This window comes from Loxodonta africana, chromosome X, assembly GCF_030014295.1.
Source record: "Loxodonta africana isolate mLoxAfr1 chromosome X, mLoxAfr1.hap2, whole genome shotgun sequence".
Lineage (NCBI taxonomy): Eukaryota > Metazoa > Chordata > Mammalia > Proboscidea > Elephantidae > Loxodonta > Loxodonta africana.
This window is the reverse complement of record NC_087369.1, coordinates 15002283-15022956: the sequence shown is the minus strand read 5'-3', so window position 1 is coordinate 15022956 and position 20674 is coordinate 15002283. Positions and strand designations below refer to the sequence as shown.

The 20674-nt window shown below is 43.6% G+C and overlaps 1 protein-coding gene across 1 annotated transcript in view; it reads right to left on the bottom strand.

The window, feature by feature from the left end:
* EGFL6 (EGF like domain multiple 6) overlaps positions 1-20356 on the bottom strand; it is a 72061-nt gene extending 51705 nt beyond the window's left edge. The window contains exons 1-3 of the mRNA XM_064278046.1: positions 20290-20356; positions 11004-11180; positions 4434-4526 (exon numbers count right to left, since the gene is read on the bottom strand). Of these exons, the coding sequence (XP_064134116.1) occupies positions 4434-4526; positions 11004-11180; positions 20290-20356 (337 nt within the window). The remainder of the gene's footprint in view (positions 1-4433; positions 4527-11003; positions 11181-20289) is intronic.
* Positions 20357-20674: the final 318 nt, after the last annotated feature.

Here is a 20674-nt window from a genome sequence, read left to right as displayed (position 1 = left end):
GGGGCAGTTCTACTGTGTCCTGTAGGGTCATCATGAATCAGAATCAACTTGACGGCACCCAAAAACAACACACCGTTCGAGAGGGAGCCCTACCTCTGCCAAGCAGCTACTAACAGTGAGGTTGTAGGGCTTTATTTATTCTGATAATGTTGAATTTTACCTGAACCCTGTGATACTGCAAGACAGTGACGGGTAAAGAAATCCTCCTAGCCTTTGTGTTCAGGAAGATGGCTTATTGCAAATGACCACCCTTCCTGTAGGACTTAGATGAGACTCACGATGTCTCCTTCTTTACCTAGGACAAGGCCAGACACAGGCCCTCCAAATCCCCATTCCTTGCCTCATGAATGAGTAACTGGATTGCCTGTCCTCACTGAGCAATCAGAAACAAAGTGCTTGTCAACCAAACTTTGGTGAAGCTCCTCTCCTTCCCCCAAGTCTCTGAACTTTGGCCCACCCTCAGCATGAGCCAACACACAGCCGCTCCTTCAGGACCCCTCCTGGAGAATAGGCTGGCCTCAGCTAAGCAGTCTCTGATTTACTATCTGATGACATCACCCTCTCATCTACTTCCCCACACCTGGGTTTTTTCTAGCCTTGTTTACTCTCAGTCTCTATAAAAGAAAAACGCTTTTCCCCAAACTCTTGAGACGCTTGCTGATCTTATGTTCTATTACACTAGACCTCTCCCCCTATTGGGAGAGTGCCTTTCCCCCTTTTCTTTCCAAATAAAGCTTCTCCCTATCAAATCCCAGGTAAAGATACGCACAGGCTATTATTAAGTGAAAAAAGGTTGCAAAAGTATGTATACGGTTTGATCCCAAAATTATAAAAATAAAAATATATAGAAAGAAAAAACCTGGGAGGATATGTTTAAGTGCTGAAAATGGTTCTCTCCAGGTGGTCGGATTGAGGGTGACGTTCTTCTCTGGGCTCTTCAGTGTTTTCTAAAACAAAGTCTTAACATTAAGAGTGAATAACTTTGCTAGTCAAATAAAAAACTATACAGTGTAGAAAAGTAAACTTTAAAGGGAACATGGTAGATGGTTTTGTCTTGGAACATGTGGTCACACAGAGGCCTCATATCTTAACTCCCCGAAGGAAAATATATTAAAAAAAAAAGTTGCCACGGAGTTGACCCCAACTCATAGCAACCCCATGTGTGTCAGAGTAGAACTGTGCTCCATAGGGTTTCCAATGGCTGATTTCTACAGAAAGGGATGGCCAGGCCTTTCTTCTGAGGTGCCTCTGGGCAGACACAAACCTGTAACCTTTCCATTAGCAGCTGAGTATGTTAACTATTTGCACCACCCAGGGACTCCACCTAAGACAAGAATTCAGCATGCCAACAGGCAAAACGGATCCTTGAAAAATAAAAAAGTGGCTGCTTTTGCCTCTGAAAGATACCTCCTATGGGAGGAGCTGGACATTGGAAGTCCCTTTCTCCATTCCCTCTCCCCTACCATCTCCCTCAGGGATCCTAACTGTTTCAAAAGGGGGACTGAAATATGCTGATTGTACATAATGGGAATCCCAGGAATACCCCAATCGCTTGGCCCTAACTCAGAGGTGACTCATTGATTTCTTGGAAGTAGCATTTTTATGAAAGACATCAGTTGAAGGCTAGGGCCTGCGGCGATTAATGGCTAACCATGAACTTGGATGAGGCTGCCACAGGTTAGGGAGGCTGGGGGGAAAGTCAGACAGCCCTGCAACTTGAGCCAACTGGGTCACTCCTGCAACGTTAATATTTTACTGGGACTTGAAAACTAGCATAAAAAATACTGCTCTTCCAACTCTCTTGAGAAGGTATGTTGATACACAATCCAAAACATATGGAAAAACAAGTTTTCTGGGGTGAACCCCTTGGTAAGGGATATGACTGAATTATTGCTTATGAGAGTGCAATTCTTGGCACACCTCTCATGCAGTGGGATTTGGTTCTCAGAAGCACCTTAGGGGCTCAGACCTCTACGCTGGTGGTAGGATGGGAGAGTCAGAGGTTCCTGTCTGAGGCTGCAGGGCTGGCGGCCCAAAGAAAGGCAATTTCAGTGTGTGCAGTTAACCTCAGGACCTGGAGCACAGGGCTGGGGAGTGGGAGCCTGCCCGGTCTCTGAAACTCTGGCTCTCCCTTCTTCTAGGACCTGAGCAGCTTTCCTTAAGGGCAGTTGAACTTGATTTGCTGCTCTTGGCTCAACTTCATTATGGGCCTGGGAATGCTTTTTTCAAATTATTGGAGGTTTCCTTATGCCAGGGTTTCCACGTGCCAAGGGTTCTCGCCTTGGAACTATTGTCATTTGGGGCCAGATCATTCTTTGTTGTCGGGGGCTGTCCTGTGCATTGTGGGATGTTTAGCAGCATCCCTGGTCTCCACCAACTAGATACCAGTAGCATACCAATAGGTAAATCAGATCCTTGAAAAATAAAGAAGTGGCTGCTTTAACCAAATAATGACAACCAAAAATACCTCCAGATATTGCCAAGTGTCCCCTGGGGGACAAACTCACCCCACTTGAGACCTCCTGCTCTAATGAAGTATATTTATTCACCATAATATTTGCAGCAGTTTCTCAACCTCAGAACTATTCATATTTGGGTTTAGCAGCATCCCTGGCCTCTACCCACTAGATGCCAGTAGCACACCCCCTCCAAATGTCTTTGGATGTTGCCATATGCCCTCTGGAGCCCTAATGGTGCAGTGGCTAAGAGGTCGGCTGCTAACCAAAAAGCGGTTCGAATCCATCAGCCGATCCTTGAGAACCCTATGGGGCAGTTTTACTCTCTCCTATAGGGTCATTATGTGTTGGAATCGACTCAATGGCAACAGGTTTGTTTTTTCTGGTTTATGTGCCCACCCTGGTGGCGTAGTGCTTAAGAGCTATGGCTGCTAACCAAAAGGTCGGCAGTTCAAATCCACCAGGTGCCCCTTGGAAACTCAATCCTATAGGGTCACTATGAGTCGGAATTGACTCCACAGCAACAAGTTTGAGTTTCGGTGGGGTAAGGTTGCTAGATTTAGCAAATAAAAATACAGGCTGTCCAGTTAAATGTGAATTTCAGATAAACAGCTAATCCTTTTTTAGTACACTGTGTCCCATGCAGTATTTAGGACATGCATATACTAAAATGTTACTTTTTGTTTATTTGAAATTCAAACTTAACTAGGAGTCCGTATTTTATCTGGCAACTCTTCCTGAGGGGAGGGAGCAAAGTCATTTCAGTTGAGAAGCACTGTTCTTGATGTCAAAATTAAATTCTTGAATGTCTTCAAATGAACTGGCTATGATAAAAGCCATAAATTGCCTTTTAAAATATTTCAGTTACAATAAAATATGCGTGTCATTCAACCCAGCCATTCCATTTTTAGATATTTATCCTGAAAAGGGTGCAAGGATCTTTGTAGAATGATGTTTGATTTAGCATTGTTTGCCATAGTGAAAAATTGGAGACGACTTAAATGATAATGGGTAAATAAAGAATTTTTTGCAAGAAAAGATTCAAGTATTCATACTGTGGACTATGAGCCAGCCTTTAAAAGTCCGAGGTAACCCTGTATGTGCTGACATGTAAGGTGCCCATGAGAAATAGTTATGTTTGTACTTTGACAGCAAAGGATGTGAGGCTGTAGAATAAACTGCGAACTATGGTTATAATAGGGACTGCGGGTGGAGATGCCCACTTTTAAATTTATATCCTATTGCATCGTTGGATTTTTTTAAGTAAAAAATATGAATATTTATTTGTTTAAAGAAAAAAAAAGGCCTTTTATTGAGCATCTTGAAAAACATCAAAATGACTTTTATATTTTCCAAGGCAAGAAGATTGACTGAAAAACCTAGTGCTCAAGCCACTGTCGTTTGAAGGTTTGAGTGAGAACCTAAGAAATCCTGAGCACTGTATTGTGTCACACAGTCGCTGGGTGGTTCACACGCTCAGCTGCTTACCAAAAGGTTGGAAGTTTGGGTCCAACCAGAGGTGCCTCAGAAGAAAGAACTGGCAATCTGTTTTGAAAAAATCAGCCATTGAAAGCCCAATGGAGCATAGTTCTACTTTGACACACATGGGGTCGCCATGAGTCAGAGTCAACTCCATGAGGGAGACCCGGGTTCAATTCCCTGCTACTGCAGTTCAAGCTTAGCCACCACCCATCTGTCAGTAGAGGCTTGTGTGTTGCTATGATGCTGAACAGGTTTCAGTGGAGCTTCCAGACTAACACGGACTAGGGAGGAAGGCCCGGCAATCACTTCTAAAAATCAGCCAGTGGATCACAACAGTCCAATCCCATTGTGCATGGGGTCCCCATGAGTTGTGGGCCAACTTGACAGCCGCTCACAACAACAATGTATTGTGTCACAAGCCCCACAACAATGTCTAATTTGCTTCTGAAAGGTCTGGTGTAGGTTTATAATGTCACCCTGGTCTGTCGTACTGACCTTGACTGCAGGTTTTCCCAGTATATCCTGGAAAGCATCTACATTTGTTTGGTCCCACACACTCCCCGAACTTGCATCCATGGACACACGTAGCTGTGGAAGGAGAAGAAATATTGATGATACAAGAGCAGGGGTAGTTAGTACAGTGGCATGCACTAGTGTCAAATGTCACTGCCACCTGTTTTGCAGAGAAATCCACGGGGCATTATAGACGGCAGTCTGCTTTCTCTCTAGTCTGTTTTCACCTTTAGGATCTGGAAAGTTTGGTTTGTGAACTAGATCATTCCCCACACCCCTCCACCCCAACACGTGTGTGCAACTTTGCTTAGCAATGCTGCATGCCTCCAGCAGGAATCAAAGAAAAATGAAGAGTCCGGGACCCCAGTCAGCCAGTTTTGCATGTAAACACAAGACATTTAAGAAAAGAAGTATACTATTTGAGCTGGGAGAGACCCCAGAGTAATCCTGGGCCAATTGCCAAGTTCTTTCTCTTTCTTACTGTCGCTTGGCTCTTTTTTCTCTTCTGTATTTTCTATTTTTTCTTTTAGGTGATCAGAATCTTTGTAATGCTGTGCATTGGCAGTCAAACTGAACAACCCATGGATTCCGGGGCAGGTAGGAGTGGGGGCACTACCTTTAGCCCGAAGGATTGGAACTAAAGATGATGATGGTGATGGTAATTATGATGGTGGTGGTGGTGGTGGTGATGATGATGATGGTGGTGATGGTGGTGGTAGTGATGATTTAGTGGTGGAGATCATGGTGGTGGTGGTGATGATGGTGGTGATGTGGTGATGATGGTGGTGATGTGGTGATGATGATGGTGGTGGTGGTGATGTGGTGATGATGGTGGTGGTGGTGATGGTGGTGATGGTGGTGGTGGTGGTGGTGATGTGGTGATGATGATGGTGATGTGATGGTGGTGATGGTGGTGGTCATGGTGGTGATGATGTGCTTGTAGAGGTGCTGGTGGTGGTGCTGATGATAGTGGTGCTGATGGTGGTGGTGGTGGTGGTGGTGGTGATGATAGTGGTGATGGTGGTGGTGGTAATGGTGGTGGTGATGGTGGTGGTGATGATAGTGGTGATGGTGGTGGTGATGATGGTAGTGGTGGTGATGGTGGTAATGGTGGTGGTGGTGGTGATGATGGTGGTGGTGGTGATGGTGGTGGTGGTGATGGTGGTGATGTGATGGTGGTGGTGGTGGTGATGGTGGTGATGGTGGTGATGTGATGGTGGTGGTGGTGGTGATGGTGGTGGTGATGATAGTGGTGATGATCGTGGTGGTGATGATAGTGATGGTGGTGGTGGTGATGATGGTGATGGTGGTGGTGATGGTGGTGATGGTGGTGGTGGTGGTGATGGTGGTGGTGATGATGGTGGTGGTGGTGGTGGTGGCGATGATGGTGGTGGTGGTGGTGGCGGTGATGATGGTGGTGATGATGATGATGTGGTGGTGGTGATGGTGGTGTTGGTGGCAGTGTGAAAAAGCAAGATGAGAGCAGAGTTTATTTTTCTCAAAAGAGAATAAAAATTCACTGCTGTATTCCAACACCTGACACAATATAGGCACTCAGTAAATATTTGTTCAATGACTGAAGTGGTGATAGAAACAACAGGGATAGGATATCATAACTGATTGGGTTGAGGCAAGAAAATAGACAATGAAGATGGGGATTTTGATTCCATTTGATGGGGAGAATATAGGGAGAAAAAGCAGCAGACAGGGAGAAAGGAAGATGGGGAAACCCAGGGGAAGGGGAAAGGGAGAAAAAATGACTAAGAGAGAAAGGATGTGTGTAGTGCATCAGGGGCTCTCAGAGCAGTTCCTGGATCTAGTAGGCACTCAAGAAATAGCCATAGTATGAAAGAATGACTCAGAAAGTGCCCAGGTATGCTGCTAGCTTCTCTATCCATCATTTCCCTTGGCTCTTAGGTCTACTTCTAAGTAAATCTGCTGTTAAAGACCCCATCATCTTCCCCTTCAACCCTAGTCCCAATTTTTGGTTAATGTCACCATTCCTCTCCCAGTGACCTAGACTCAAAATCTCAGTCATCTCTCTTTTCTCGTGTCCTCAAACCAGTCAGTTACAACATCCTATCCGTTTCCACCACCAGTTCATTCATTGAACAAGTATTTATTTAGCTAATTGGAACTGCCTTGCCCAGAGATACCTAGGAGATTGCGCTATACCCTCCTTTGTCCCCCCTTTTCCCCACCGTGGTCTGTGACCATTACTTGACTGATGCTGGGGTCTAACAGCCTAGTCCCTTATCTCTGAGCAGGATGCAGTGGTGCAATTCACCACCTGGCCTGGCTCCTCCTTCTAGAAGCCTTCCCAGATTTCTCCAGCCATATGTAAATTCTGTTCAACTTTGAGAACTCCAAGAACTTTGGCAGGTCTCTCCTGTGAAACTGACCAGTCTCCATCTTATTAAATAAGTAGACATTTATTTAAGGAGCCCTGGTGGCACAGTGGTTAAGCGATTGGCTGCTAACCGAAATGTCTGAGGTTCGAACCCACCAGTTGCTCTATGGGAGGAAGATGTGACAGTCCGCTTCTGTAAAGATTACAGCCTTGGAAACCCTATGGGGCAGTTTACTCTGCCCTATAGAGTCAATATAGGGTCACTATGAGTCAGAATTGACTTGATGGCAATGAGTTAGACATTTATTTGGCTTTTATTCTTAACTTATATTTACTACTTGATTCTAAGTATCTTCAGGACAGGAACTTAAAATATTCATCTTTGTTTCTTCTGCAGTGCTTAATAGAGTGTTGTGAACATGTTCAATACTCAAATATTTTTGAATAATGAATAAAGTAATAGGTGTAGAACTTATAACGGGAACGTTTTGTGGTCCCGGGCAAATCATAAGTGAGGAGGTAGGGAAAAAAATACTCCCCCAGTAAAACCTTCCACCTTTGGGGCTGGAATTTGACTTCCAGTGTCTATTTAGTTAAGGATATGTTCTTGGAGATACAGTGTTAAGTTCAGATGTTAGAAAAATAAATCTTCTTGGTAAGCCCTGAAGACCTCTGTTTGTTCCCCTGGAAACTGACCTCCAGTGTGGTCCAGACAGGAAAGCCCAGGATAAATGCCAAATAGAACACAGAAGAATTGGTGAGTAACATCCTGGCTGGTATAAGGTTGAAGCTCCAGAAAGATATTTTCAATTTACAGCAACTCTGGGTCTGTGATTTGAACATCCGATCCACAACAAAGGGAAATTCAGCTTGAGTCTAAAGTGGCCTGAGACTTAAGCTTGCTTTAGACCAAGTAAAATGCTCTTGTTCAATTCCATCTGCAGCTTTTCATTAGGGATTTGTTTAGATCCAACTCTTTGTTCCATCTTGGTAAGTGGCACACAGTTTAAGGTTAATGAGAATGAGTTGGTCAGGGCAGAGGCCAAGAGCTGGAGAGCTCGGGGGTTGAGGCCGGGCCTCGTAAGGAATGAAGGGCGAATGGATGAATGGAGGCGGAGGGCAGGGCAACTGGGCTCACAGTCTGGGGCTGGGCTCTGCTTGTTCAGGCCGGCACACATGCGCCTCTGTACCATCACCACACACACCACCCTCTGGTTTAGAAATCAGAAACCCGGCAATCAAGGACAAACTACGTTATTATTTGATGCTTCAAGGAATATACAACTTTACTATGAAGAACCATGCAAACTGGATAAAACACGATACAGGTTTTAGATATGAAAAATCACTGCAATTTAAGACCAGGGCAGTGGGGGTGCTGACAGACTCTTCAGTTTGCGAAAGTTGTATAGCAAGCATTTTGCTCGAACCCTCTGCACTTTTAATGTTCCATTCGAAATTCTTTCGTGCCTGTGGTATTAGAGCGCACAAAAGCATGAAGAGAGAATGTGATTGGCTGGATGCAGCGTGCCTCACTGCTCCGATTCAGCTCTTCAAAATAGCCCTTCCAGAAAGTCCAAGCTGGCCCTCATTTACCCACCAGAGACACGCCAGGGGTTCCAAGTTTTATGGCAGCAGGGCTGAGGTTTGTGCTGTTGTAAGAGAGTTTCCAAATCATGGGTCCCACGTGGTTTTTGCCCCTTTCCACCTGACCAACTTCCAATCAAAGTGTTATGCTGTGTCTAGAAAAAGAATCAAGCCACCTTTCATCCCCCTGCCACTTGGTGGTTTCACTGATACAAGTCCAGGCCAGGAGTTACTGGTCCTTTCCGAAGCCACGGTAATGGATGAGGTATTTCCTGTGGGTGCCAAGTCATGAGCACCCTTTAACGCATGTGCTCCTTACCCTCTGAAGTTGGTATTATTCTCTCCGTGTTGCAGAGGAGGAAACCAGGCAGGGTTACATACCTTGCTCAAAGTCACCCAGATCTGGTTCTCAAGATGCCCTTGATTGTGACATTATAAATTAGATCAGTGTGAGGATCCACCCCTGCCTCTGTTTTTAATTGACAGGTCCTGGAGGGATGTTTTGACCTTCTTGACTTAGGTTGGCAATAATGATTTTCAAATAGTTTTTCTGGTATTGGTATGCTCTTGTCACTTCATCACAGTAAGACTGTGATGGCAGAAGGCTTGTCATGCTATTGAGTGTGTGCAGCAGTATCAATATCTTCCATTGTTTCACGGACTTTAGGTATGATCCGGCTCTACCCTCACCTATGGTCTCTCTAGATGCATTTGAACTGGCTGTAGAGGAGGAGGTTGGAGCAGGAATAGAGCAGCAAAAATAAGGCAGCACTGCTACTCTTAAAAATAACTAACATTTTAGTGCTTTACTGTTTATCATCCAATATGATCCGCACCAACACCTAAAGTATATGGGACATGTAGCCATGTTATTGTCCCACTTAACTGATAAGAGACTGAGGTTCAGGCAAATGGCAGCTGGTCGGGGGACTCAGGGACAGCGAGACCAGATTCCTGCCCCGAAGGAAAGCACAGCCGGCTCAGTCAGTCAGCTAGCAAGAATGCAGATTGAATTCCTCTATCCTACAAGTGTTGGTCATTACAGAAAGGCATATGAAAACCCAAAGAACACAAAACTCTGTGCTCATCTCTGTCCTTACCAGTCCTCCTGAAATTATCAAACACCTCTCTCAGAGTTCCTAACACATGGTCTGAGAAACAATGTCCATGGCCAATTATGGTTCCTTAGTCTGCAATTTATACAACAGAATCAGAAAAATACTTACAATTTTTGCATAGATGTATGTGTCCCTTGAAACCATTTGGAAACTGGCACTGAGGCCTACTGGTTGGGTGATTCATAATTTAAAAATGTATTTCATTATAAATCAGTTGGAAAAAAACCTTTGAGGGGCTTGATTTTATAAATAGAAAACCAGTGGCCATCAAGTTGACCCCAACTCGTGGTGACCCCATGTATGTTAGAGAAGAAGTGTGCTCCGTTGAGTTTTCAGTGGCTGATTTTTTGAAGTAGATCATCAGGCCTTTCTTCTGAGGTGCCTCTGGGTAGACTCAATCCTCCACCATTTGGTTAGCAGCTGAGTAAGCACGTGAACCGCTTGCACCGTGCAGCGACTCCTTATACGGAGAAGGACTTTATTGGCCTATTTTTGCCCATCTTTGTTTCTTTAGATTAAAAACAAAACCAAAACCCAGACAACCCAGCCATACTCATTAAGATAATAACACGGAAATAATTGACAAGGTAGGTCCCTCTTAAAATAGATCATGCTAGGGTGATGGTGGAGTCCCTGGGTAGTGTAAACAGTTAACACACCCTGTTGCTTACCGAAAGGTTGGAGGTTCGTGTCCACCCAGAGGCACCTCAAAAGAAAGGTGTAGTGATCTACTTCTAAAAAAATCAAACATTGAAAACCAGTTCTGCTCTTTTTAAAAATAATATTTTATGGTGTTTTTGGTGAAAGTTTACATAGCAAATTAAGTTCCCATTTAACATTTTCTTATACATATTGTTCAGTGACATTGGTTACATTTTTCACAATGTGTCAGCATTCTCATTTCTATTCTGGCTGTTCCATTTCCATTAATCTAGCTTCCCTGCCCTCCCCCCTTACCTTCTCATCTTTGCTTTAGGGTAAAGGTTGACCAGTAGGTCTCATATAGATGATGTTTTGTAAAGGAGCATGGTACTCATGGGTAATATTGTTTGTTTTATGAGCCAATCAGTTATTTTGCTGAAAGGTGACCTCCAGGTGTGGTTTCAGTACAATGTTTAAAGGGTATATAGAGGTGACAGTCTCGGAGGTTCCTCTAGTCTAGTAAGTCTGGCCTTTTAAAAAAAATGAGTTTTGTTCTAGCACAGTTCTACTTTGACACATATGTAGTTGCCATGAGTCTGAATCGACTCAGTGGCAACTGGTTTAGGGTGATGGTGTCACATGCATTTTAGATAGGAGGAGATCTCATAGGCCTCTTTTCCTGGCCTTTAAAATATCCTTCATATGTTGGGAACCCAGACCATGGGTGTTTTGTAGTTATGTCCCCTGGGGAGTCTGCTGGCAATTTGACAGTAGCTCATGGTATCACAGATAAAAACCTAAGGGCTCTGACATCGTACCCGAGGGCAGGGTGAGTCTGAACTTTTGCAGAATTACCTTCACAGCCTCCTTTGCTGTTCCTTCTCCAGCCGTGGCAGCAGGCCAGTTTAGCTGCATAGTGACAGACCCCAGGCTGGCCCGCCCATGCCGACAGCCCGTGATTCCTTGGACTGGGGATAAAGAAGCAGACATTAGGATGGAGAAAGCAGAAAGGGCAATAGAGACTCTTCCCTGCTACTCAACGAACTGGAGAGATGACAGTTACCCGGTTAGTTTCAACAAACATCGTAAGTACTAAATGAGATTTTGAAAACCTGAATTTATGGGTTGCCAGTCTCTGCTACTATCCCTTGCCAGCCTTCCCCCCTAACTGATTTTGTCCATTTCGTTCTTCCCTTCCCAAGACTAAAAGAATGGGGTTATTTAATGTAGTTTTAGATTAAAAGCCAGTCTTAGAGGAAATATCACCTGAAGGCCCCTTAGAAACGAGGCTGGTGAGACTTCGGCTTGATTACTTTGGACACATCCTCAGGAAAGACTAATCGCTGGTAATGGACATCATGGTTGGTAAACTGGAGGATCAGCGAAAATGAGGGAAACCCTGCGTGAGATGGATTGACACAATAGCCTCAACAATGAACTCCAGCATACCAGTGGTCGTGAAGATGGCATAGGATCAGGCAACATTTCATTTTGTTGTACATAAAGGAAGGTTGCCACGAGTCAGAGCCACCTTGACAGCAACTAAAAAGATTTAATCTATAAAACTAGAGTACATGAAAATGGCCAAAAATTTATGCCTCTGAGACTTATAGAATGCCAGTTTTCAAATCCATCCCATAAAGACACAGTGGCTAGCCAATTCCATCCCTGTTTCAGTGCTGAGTGTGGTAACGCTATTGCCTGGCCCTGTGGCTTTGTCCCAGACAAGAGCACTGCATGTCCACCCTGTTGGCCACCAGGGAACCATTGAACAAACTAGAATCTCTGCACAATCAAGACTGTTCAGAACTGGAAGTACCCAAGGGATCCCTCTGAGAAGCTTTCTAATGTTACTGGAGAGGAAACCCAAGCCCAATGGAGTCTCATCCCCAGCAGAGCCACGTGTCAGGGATCCCAGCCCAGGGCTCGTTCTCGTTCCACACGGCTTCCTGGAAACAGTTTGCTGAACTCTTTAACAGTAGAGCAAGAGTCGGCAAATATTTTTCATAAAGGGTCAGATGGTAAATGTTTTAGGCTTTGGGGGCCACACAGTGTCTATCTTAACTACTTAACTCTGCCATAGTGCAGTGTAGTCATAGACAGTATGGAAATGGTGGGTTTGGCTGTGTGCCAGTAAGACTTTATTTAAGGACACTGAAATGCGAATTTCAGATACCTTTCATGTGTCACAAAATATTCTTTGGATTTTTCTTCGACCATTTGAAAATGTAAAGTCCTTCTTAGCTCACAGGCCACATACAAACAGCCACTGAGCTCTATTTGGCCCTGTTGGCTATGGTTTGCCAACCACTGATCTAGAGGCCTGAATGCTGAACCTTCCCCATCAAGTACCCTTAAATGGGGAGGCCATGAGTGGAGATCCCTGCACGTTACCTACGAACTGTCCCGGTGTTCGACAGGGTGCTACTAGACTCTGAGAGAAAAGACTTGTGCTGTTGTATATTTTGTGCAGGGCTATGACTGACTGTTTCCTCATGCATATTAAATACACTGTAAAATGTTTCCTGCGCTTTTTAACAAAGAATGCACCATTTATCATGTGCTTTAAGTTGCAGGGCTGAGTTGTATGCAAGTTAATAATATCTTATTCAAGGTTGGGAAGTTAAACCTTGCAGGTTTCCCTCACGGTCGGCCTCTCCCACAAACTTGGTTATTCAGTTAAAAGCCAGAAGGAATGGTCTGGGACATTTCATTAACTAAAGCACCAAATACAAGGATGATTTTATTATTTACTCTTTCTTAAAGGGGGCATTTTTTCACCCTTAATGTAATTAATTTGGGGGGGTTCTCAGTCATTCACTCAACCATTTAGAACAGGGTTTCTCAACCTTGACACTATTAGCCACTGTGGGGGGCTGTCCTGTGCATTGTAAGATGTTAAGCAGCATCCCTTGCCACTATCCATTAGTAGCACTCCTTCCCCTCCCCTCGCCAAGTAGTGACAACCAAAAATGTCTCTGGGTATTACCAAATGTCCTCTGGGCTGCAAAAGCCTCCCCTCCCTAATTGAGAACCACTGATTTAGAGTACTTTCTATTTTCTAAGCACCGTCTTAGGCACAGAGTACAGTGATGAAAAAGACCCAGTCTTTGTGCTGACGAGTTCACCATCTATTAGAAACAGAGAGATGACAGTATAGAACAGCGTGGGAAGTGTCATTACAATGCTCTGAGAGGGAGTTTTGGCTGAGAAATAATGCCTGGCATAATCTAATCTTCACATTACTAACAATTCTGTAAGTAATGCCACAATCTCCACCCAGTCTGCACGTAACTAACAATTCCCAAACAAGAAACCACGGACTACTGAGCAGAATGTGGCGTGAGTGGCAAGTGCTGATTCACACAGAGTAACGTCCTTAAGATATTTTTTATTTTAGCATTTTTAAAATTGAGACATAATTTACATAATATAACCGTTTAAAGGGTACACTTCGGTGGATTTTACTATATTCAATGTGTTGTACTCTTGGAACAAGTATATCCAGAGGGCTGTGTGGAAGCAAGGATGGCGAGACTTCGTCTTGTGTCCTTTGGGCATGTTATCATGAGGGACTAGCCCCTGGAAAAGGACATCATGCTTGGTCAGTGTGAAAGAGGAAGACCCTCAGTGAGATGGGTTGACACAGTGGCTGTAACAGTGGGCTCAAACACAGCAACAATTGCGAGGATGGCTCAGGACCGGGCAGCATTTCCTTCTGTTGTACACAGGGTCGCTGTGAGTCAGAGTCCACTTGACAGCACTTAACAACAACAAAGGACTTTAAACGGTGACTGACACAGTAAATGCTCCATAAGTGGTTGTGTTTATTAGTACTAGTATCAGGATTAATGTTATTATTATGAGATGTGTTGAATAAGGTCTAGAGTTTTAAACTTCTGTTGACTCATAACCAATTAAATCGATCTCAGTTTGAACTAGGTTTCTGCTTCAGTCCAGTTTCTCTGAGGGGGGAACGGGGGAAAGCTGGGATAGCCATGCCACCACCATGCAAGTCTGACCCCAAGTGAAGGAGACAGGGAAGAAAGGTTGGTGGAACATTCAGCAAGCTGAGGTGGGTGGGGGTGTGGGTAGAGTCCTGAAGCCAAAGTCGCCCTTCAGAAGTGAGCCATGTTTCCCACAAAAGAGCCTGCTTTAGTGTCCCTACCATTGGCAGGAGCAGCCCGTGGGAGGCGTGGCCATCACCCAAGTGCGGTGATGGATTTTGGAGCACTGGGCCCTTGGTCAGTTATACTCCCTGAAGTCAGAAGGCAGTGAGATAAGATCTCGTGGCCCCCACAGTTTCCATGTGACTTCGGAATCCCTGAGTGGTGCAAACAGTTAACACATTCAGCTGCTAACTGAAAGGTTGGAGGTTTGAGTTCACTCAGAGGTGCCTCGAAAGATCCACTGGCTATCTATTTCCAAAAAATCAGCCAATGAAAACCCTATGGAGCGCAGTTCTACTGGACACACGTGAGGTTGCCAAGAGTTAGAAATTACTTGATAGCAACTGCTTTTATTTATTTTTTTTGTATGTAGGAACTGATTTTCACTGTAAGGGGAGATTATTGTAGAATTTCACCTTGAGGAAACTGGCCTTAGATAGCATCCAGTTTCAACCTACCATTTTACAAATTAAGAAACTAAGGCCATGAAAGACTGGGTGACTTCTCAGTGATATTAGTAGCCAGACAGGAACACACTTCACCAAACTATTCATGCACCCATCTATCCATTTCCCCCCCCAAAATGTACTGGACACCGAGACTATAGAGCTGTATGAGCACAGCGTCTACCCATGAAGAACTTATAGTCTGAGTGAAGATGGGCAAGTAACTCTGGCAAGATGAACCCTACCAAAAGGCTAAGTTCTCAAGAACAAGAGGAAGATATCCAGCTCCTATCCGTCAGTTTGTCATTGTGGCTTGCATGGTGCTATGATTCTGGAATCTATGCCACCAGTATTTCAAATACCAACAGGGTCACCCATGGTGGACAGGCTTTAGTGGCTCTTCCAGGCTAAGACAGACTAGGAAGAAAGGTATGGAGATCTACTTCAGAAAACCTTATAGATCACAATAGAACATTGTCCGACTTGCTTGTTTTGGACACATCCTCAGGAGGATCAATTGCTGGAGGAGGCAAGGGAGGCCCTCAGAGAGATGGATTGGCACAATCGTCACAATGATGGGCTTGAACATGCTGGTGATTGTGAGGATGATGCAGGACCAGGCAACGTTTCGTTCTGTTATACATAGGTTGCCATGAGGTGGAGTTGACTTGAGGGCAGCTAACAAACAGTAACAAAGGGGAAGATATTGGAGCGGTTAGGTTGGGATGGGTGGGTGAGGGAGATTCTGGAGGAAATGGTGTCTAATATGAATTCTGGTAACTGGGGAATGTACCCAGGTGAAGTGGAGGAGGCAGTCTGGTGGGGAGGGTGTTCCAGGCAGAGAAAATAGTCTGTGTCAAGGATGGAACCACTAAGAGCATGGGGAGTAGGTGGCCTGTAAATTCAAGCATACAGAGTGGTGTGTATTTGGAGCAGGGGAATGGGAAGGGCCGCAGAAGGAATAGTGGGATGGAGAAGGCGCGGGGAGATAAGCAAAGGCTACATAGAAAAGGCCTTGTGTCCACGTGGAACATTTTGTCCATCCTGAAGCCTTTGGAGACCTATAGAAGAACTTTAAATTGTTGGAAATATCCAAGATTTTGCAATACAGAAAACAGCCTCCATAGAAGTAGGGTGAACTCAATAAGCCCCAACAAGATCCCTGAAACAGATGAGAAAACTCACAAAAGCGAATTGAAATTTGTTGAAATATGATATATATATATATATATATATATATATATATATATATATATATAAATATAAATATAAAAAGCCTAATTCGAAACTTTGTTGAAAGAACCCAGGGTTCATTGTTCAGATGGCCAAACCCATTTCGTATGTGTTGGTTAAAGTCAATTATTTGAGAAGAATACTTCCTGGGGTTAACTAACAACAGAAGGAAGTTACCAGAAGATGAAATTCATATACTGTTTGCACATTACCACAACTCTCCAGAGAGATCTACTTTTTCTCCAGCTTTATTGCTTACACATGGTGGCCTTTAGGTGAAACTGAGAAATCTGAGGTGCATTAATTTCTCCCAAGTCATCATTTTTAGCTTTGTACAAAGCGCCACTTGTAAAACGCTCCAAAATGTTAATGACTAACACTTGCGCCATCAAAAACTAGTTAATAAGGTAAGATTACTGATCCACTGTAAGGGATTCCTTCCCCAGCCACAAATGCATCTTAGTATTACTGCTCTGTTGGAAGATATCGGAAGTTTGTCACCTAATCTAGCCTTGTGTGTGTGTTTACAAGTCAACTCATGATTGAGAACTATAAAATGGGTTCTCCTATTTTGACAGCTACACAAATCAGAAAAACCCAGTTCTGCACCAGCTGCTCTACATGTTCTGTACATATTTTCTAAAGGAGAGCAGGCAGCTTGAAACAACTTTGCAGGAAGAAACAGGAGAAAACCATGCAGGTCCATAAACCAGCTAAACAATAAAAAAGAAAAAAATGCAGGAAGAAACAGGAGAAAACCATTCAGGTCCATAAACAAGCTACATGCCTTTTAATTAGTGGATGTGCAGTCCGCGTATTCCACCAGTTTTGAGAAATACCTTCAAAGGGCCCGCCACAACTGGGCTCTTACTAGTTTAATCATCGAATTCTACGTCTGGTCATGAAAATGGAAAAATAGCTTAAAAGGGGAAACTCACTAGTGGGTAGAATTGCCAGTAATTACTTGCTGATTTGTGGATGCCAGAGGAAATTGATTTATTACACCAAAAAGCCAGCTCTGCAGTCTGTATTTACCAGTTTTTTTTTAATGCACATATACAGCTTTTTAAAATTTATGGATAAAAAAGAAAATTATTAAAATATTTATGTTTAAGTCAAAACAGTAATATCCCGGGGGAGAAGAGAATCCAGTACAGGCAAGCATGATGTTGACTATAAAAGAAGAGCACATTATCTTGTAAGATCTCCTTTAAACTGCTAAAAAAAAAAAGCTTTAACTTTTAGTTTCTACACACTTCTTGTGATGTTCCAAGTCAATGTTAGTAAATGATTCGGATTACTTTCCCAGCATCCTCTCTTCTACCTGTTCTTTGCTCCAATTCCATGCTGACTTTTTTTTTACTAGCTTTCCCATCACTAATTCAATAATTCTATTGCTTTGATACCTAATTATAAGTATCCTGGATATGGAAGATAAACTATTAGGTTACACCATATGAAACTGCCATTTTTAGAAGTAAAAAATGGCCAGATATCTGTAATTGCATAAGCTGCAGTTGAACCAGTGTGGAAGAGGAGGCCAAGTACTCACCCAACCTGCTTGTCTCCTGTGCAGGAGGCTGCACTGTACCTATTAGCCAGCTAGCCAATTAGGTGGGGCCACATGACTGGTTTTGGCCAATGAGTGGGAGGGACATGCTATCTCCAGGCCAGGCTCACAGAGGCTCCCATGATGCTCTGCTTTCCTGTCAGCCCATTGAATAAAGAAGTGTCTGCAACTTGGAGAAAGATGGTGGCCATGATGGATGGAGCCTAGTCTCATGTGAAGGCACACTGTACAGTCTATCAAACCTGCCTCGTACTGCGAGGTGGGCAAGAAGTAAATGTTTACTGTGTTCAGCCATTGAGATTGTGAGATGGTTTGATGCAGAAGTCACCAACTACTGAGCAACACAGTAGTATTTTGAAAGCCATTTCCTTTCCCAAACTAAAATCTAGTACACATCATTTTTTCTTTATATGTGAATCCATTCATAACAAAACAACAGCAAAAAAGCCTTACAGAGCTAGCAATGTGAATCACATTTAGTGAATCATTTCTATTTTTTTAAATGTGTAAAATTGGGCAGTACATTCTGGAATATCAAGGATGCATGGGTAAGGCATAGTATCACTCTTTGGAATTTAAAGATGCCTGGATATAAACGAGCTTTTATGCATTGAGTTGGAGGAACTCAGCTGCCTAGAGCCAGATAAATTGAGAGTAATTGATAAGAAGAAACTTCTGAGCCTGGAAAGGGAATGGCCTGGGCTTGAACCAAACCGATCCCACCAACATCCTCTGCCACCTTGGGAGGTCTGGGTGGACCTGCCAGTTGCTCGCGCATCCTCTCACTCTTTTTCTTAAGTCTCTCCCTAAGCAATGTTTGTCATATACAAGGCCCAGGGAACCCAGTCCCGAGGCAGGAAAGTGTCAGCCCAGTGACCACATCTCTGCAGAGAGGAGGCCCCGAGTGGTGGGAGTCTGAGCTAAATGCTGACTTGCCCAGAGTTCCTTTAATGCATTATACAGCTTGCTGTCGACATTGACGAAACTCATCAGAAAATCACTGTCTCCACAGCTGAAGTTAATTTAAAAACATTCCAGGGACTCTGTAAGTGGTATAGTATTTCTTCGTGGGATTCCTTATTTTCTGCAAAAATATACTGTGCCAGAATTCTTAGTGTGCTCGTTTATGGTCCAGTTCCAGGAAACTCATGATATTCTCCAAGACAAATTGAGAAGGTAAAACCTCTTTTGCTGATGTTTAAGTACGTTTAAATATTGCCCAGCAAGTAGAATAACATTTTCTACATAGGGATAGTAAGGTCCGGCCATGAGGTTTTGTTTTGACCATAGTGCTCAATATGGCAGGTCCCTTGTGCATAACCAGTTAAAATTAATTCTGGGTTCCTACCCATACTCAGGGGACAAAGCCTAAGTTCAGCAGGCCCAGAGATTCCTCAGAAGAGTTATCACCTTCCCGAACGTGTAGCAGTTTAAGAGCCCAACAAAAACTGGCCCAGGCTACCAAACTCTCCTGTACCGGTATATGTTGATGTATCTTCAGATGCCTCATGGCGTAACAGGTAGGGGTAGTAGCAAACATCCGGCAAAACTTGGAACTTTTATTGCTTTCTCCCTCTCTCCTACTGATCTTCCAAGCTCAGGAGTTGGGTGGAGATTGGGGATGGGGAGTGCCTTAGTTTGCGCTCCCTCAGAAGCAGACCTTTAGACAATGATGTGAATGTAAGTGGTTTATTTAGGAGGCAAAGGGAACATTGATAAATGCACAGGGAAATGCGATAGGAAGGGAAGGTGGTCAATAAAGGTAATGAGCCATAGCTTCATTTATTTGGCAGCATTTTTTCTTTCCTAATGTACATAATACTAGTGTGCTTATAGTCAATGGTGTCTCAGATTTGATAAATACAAATGCAAAATTAAAAAAAAAAAAACAACTAAACTCTTGACTGTCTCTGCAGAACTCACCCCTTCCTGCCCATCCCAGAGCAGAGAGCATCCAAACTGGCTGAAGCCAAAAACCTGCACATCATTCCTGATAGCTCCCTCTTCCTTCCTGCTCACATCAGCCCAGTGCTGAGTCTTGTTCCTAACCAGGGCTCCAGACCATGTCCTCCTCTCCCTCCTGGCCGCCCAGACACACAGCCATCATCTGAACCACTACCATAGCTTCCCTTTGCTTCTTCATTTGTCCCTTCCAGCCCACACCTCAGTTTTCATCTTAAAATTTCAATTAGATCCTGTTAACCTTCTCTATAAAATCTTTCTGCGGCTTTCCGTTGGGTTAAGAATAAAGTCCATTCTACTTAAAATGGCATAAAAGTCCCTGCTTGATCTGGCCTTTGCCTACTTCTCTAGCCTTATCTTGTATGATTCTCCCCCATGCTTACTCTGAATGAATGAATTTGATGGAGAATAAATGCTTCAGTTCAATGCTTCAGTTGCCAACAGAGGTAGCTGACTTGATAATACTTGATAACTGAAGAGCAAGGTCATGATGTTTTAAAGATACTTGCTATTTTGATTTTTAATTTTGCATTTGTATTCTTCAAATCTGAGATGCCATTAATTATAAGCACACTATTACATACATTAGGAAAAAAATGCTGCCAATTAAACTAAACTGTGGCTCATTGTCTTAATGGTAATTCTGTGCAATGCATGAACTGGTCACAACTGTGTTGGCTTTTAAGCACACAGAGCCTGCAAGGCCTCCATCACTCTCTTCTGCTCTCAGAATCAAGTCCAAGCTTCTTGGCTCAACATACCGGGTTCCTGGAAGCCTGGTTCTGGCTTGCCTTGCCTTCCTTGCCTCTTGGCAGCCACTGGGTTCATGACCTCTGATGCTGGCCAATTCACATATTCTCCTGTGTCTTGGGCCTTGGGCCTTGTCTCTGGTTAGACCTTCTGCAAGTATGTATCCATCCATCCATCCATTTAGTACTATGCAATACATACTATGCATTAAGCACTGAGCTATTTTCCTTCTCCTCCTTGTTTCATACAGGTGGACTCACATCGTCTCTATAAAGACAGCTTAAATGTCATTCCCTGCCTTGAGTTTTCCTTAGCAGAATCAAGTCCTGTGTTATCTGTATTCTGTGGGGTGTCTTATATGTTTATGTGTGTTTTGAATATACATAATAGATGTAT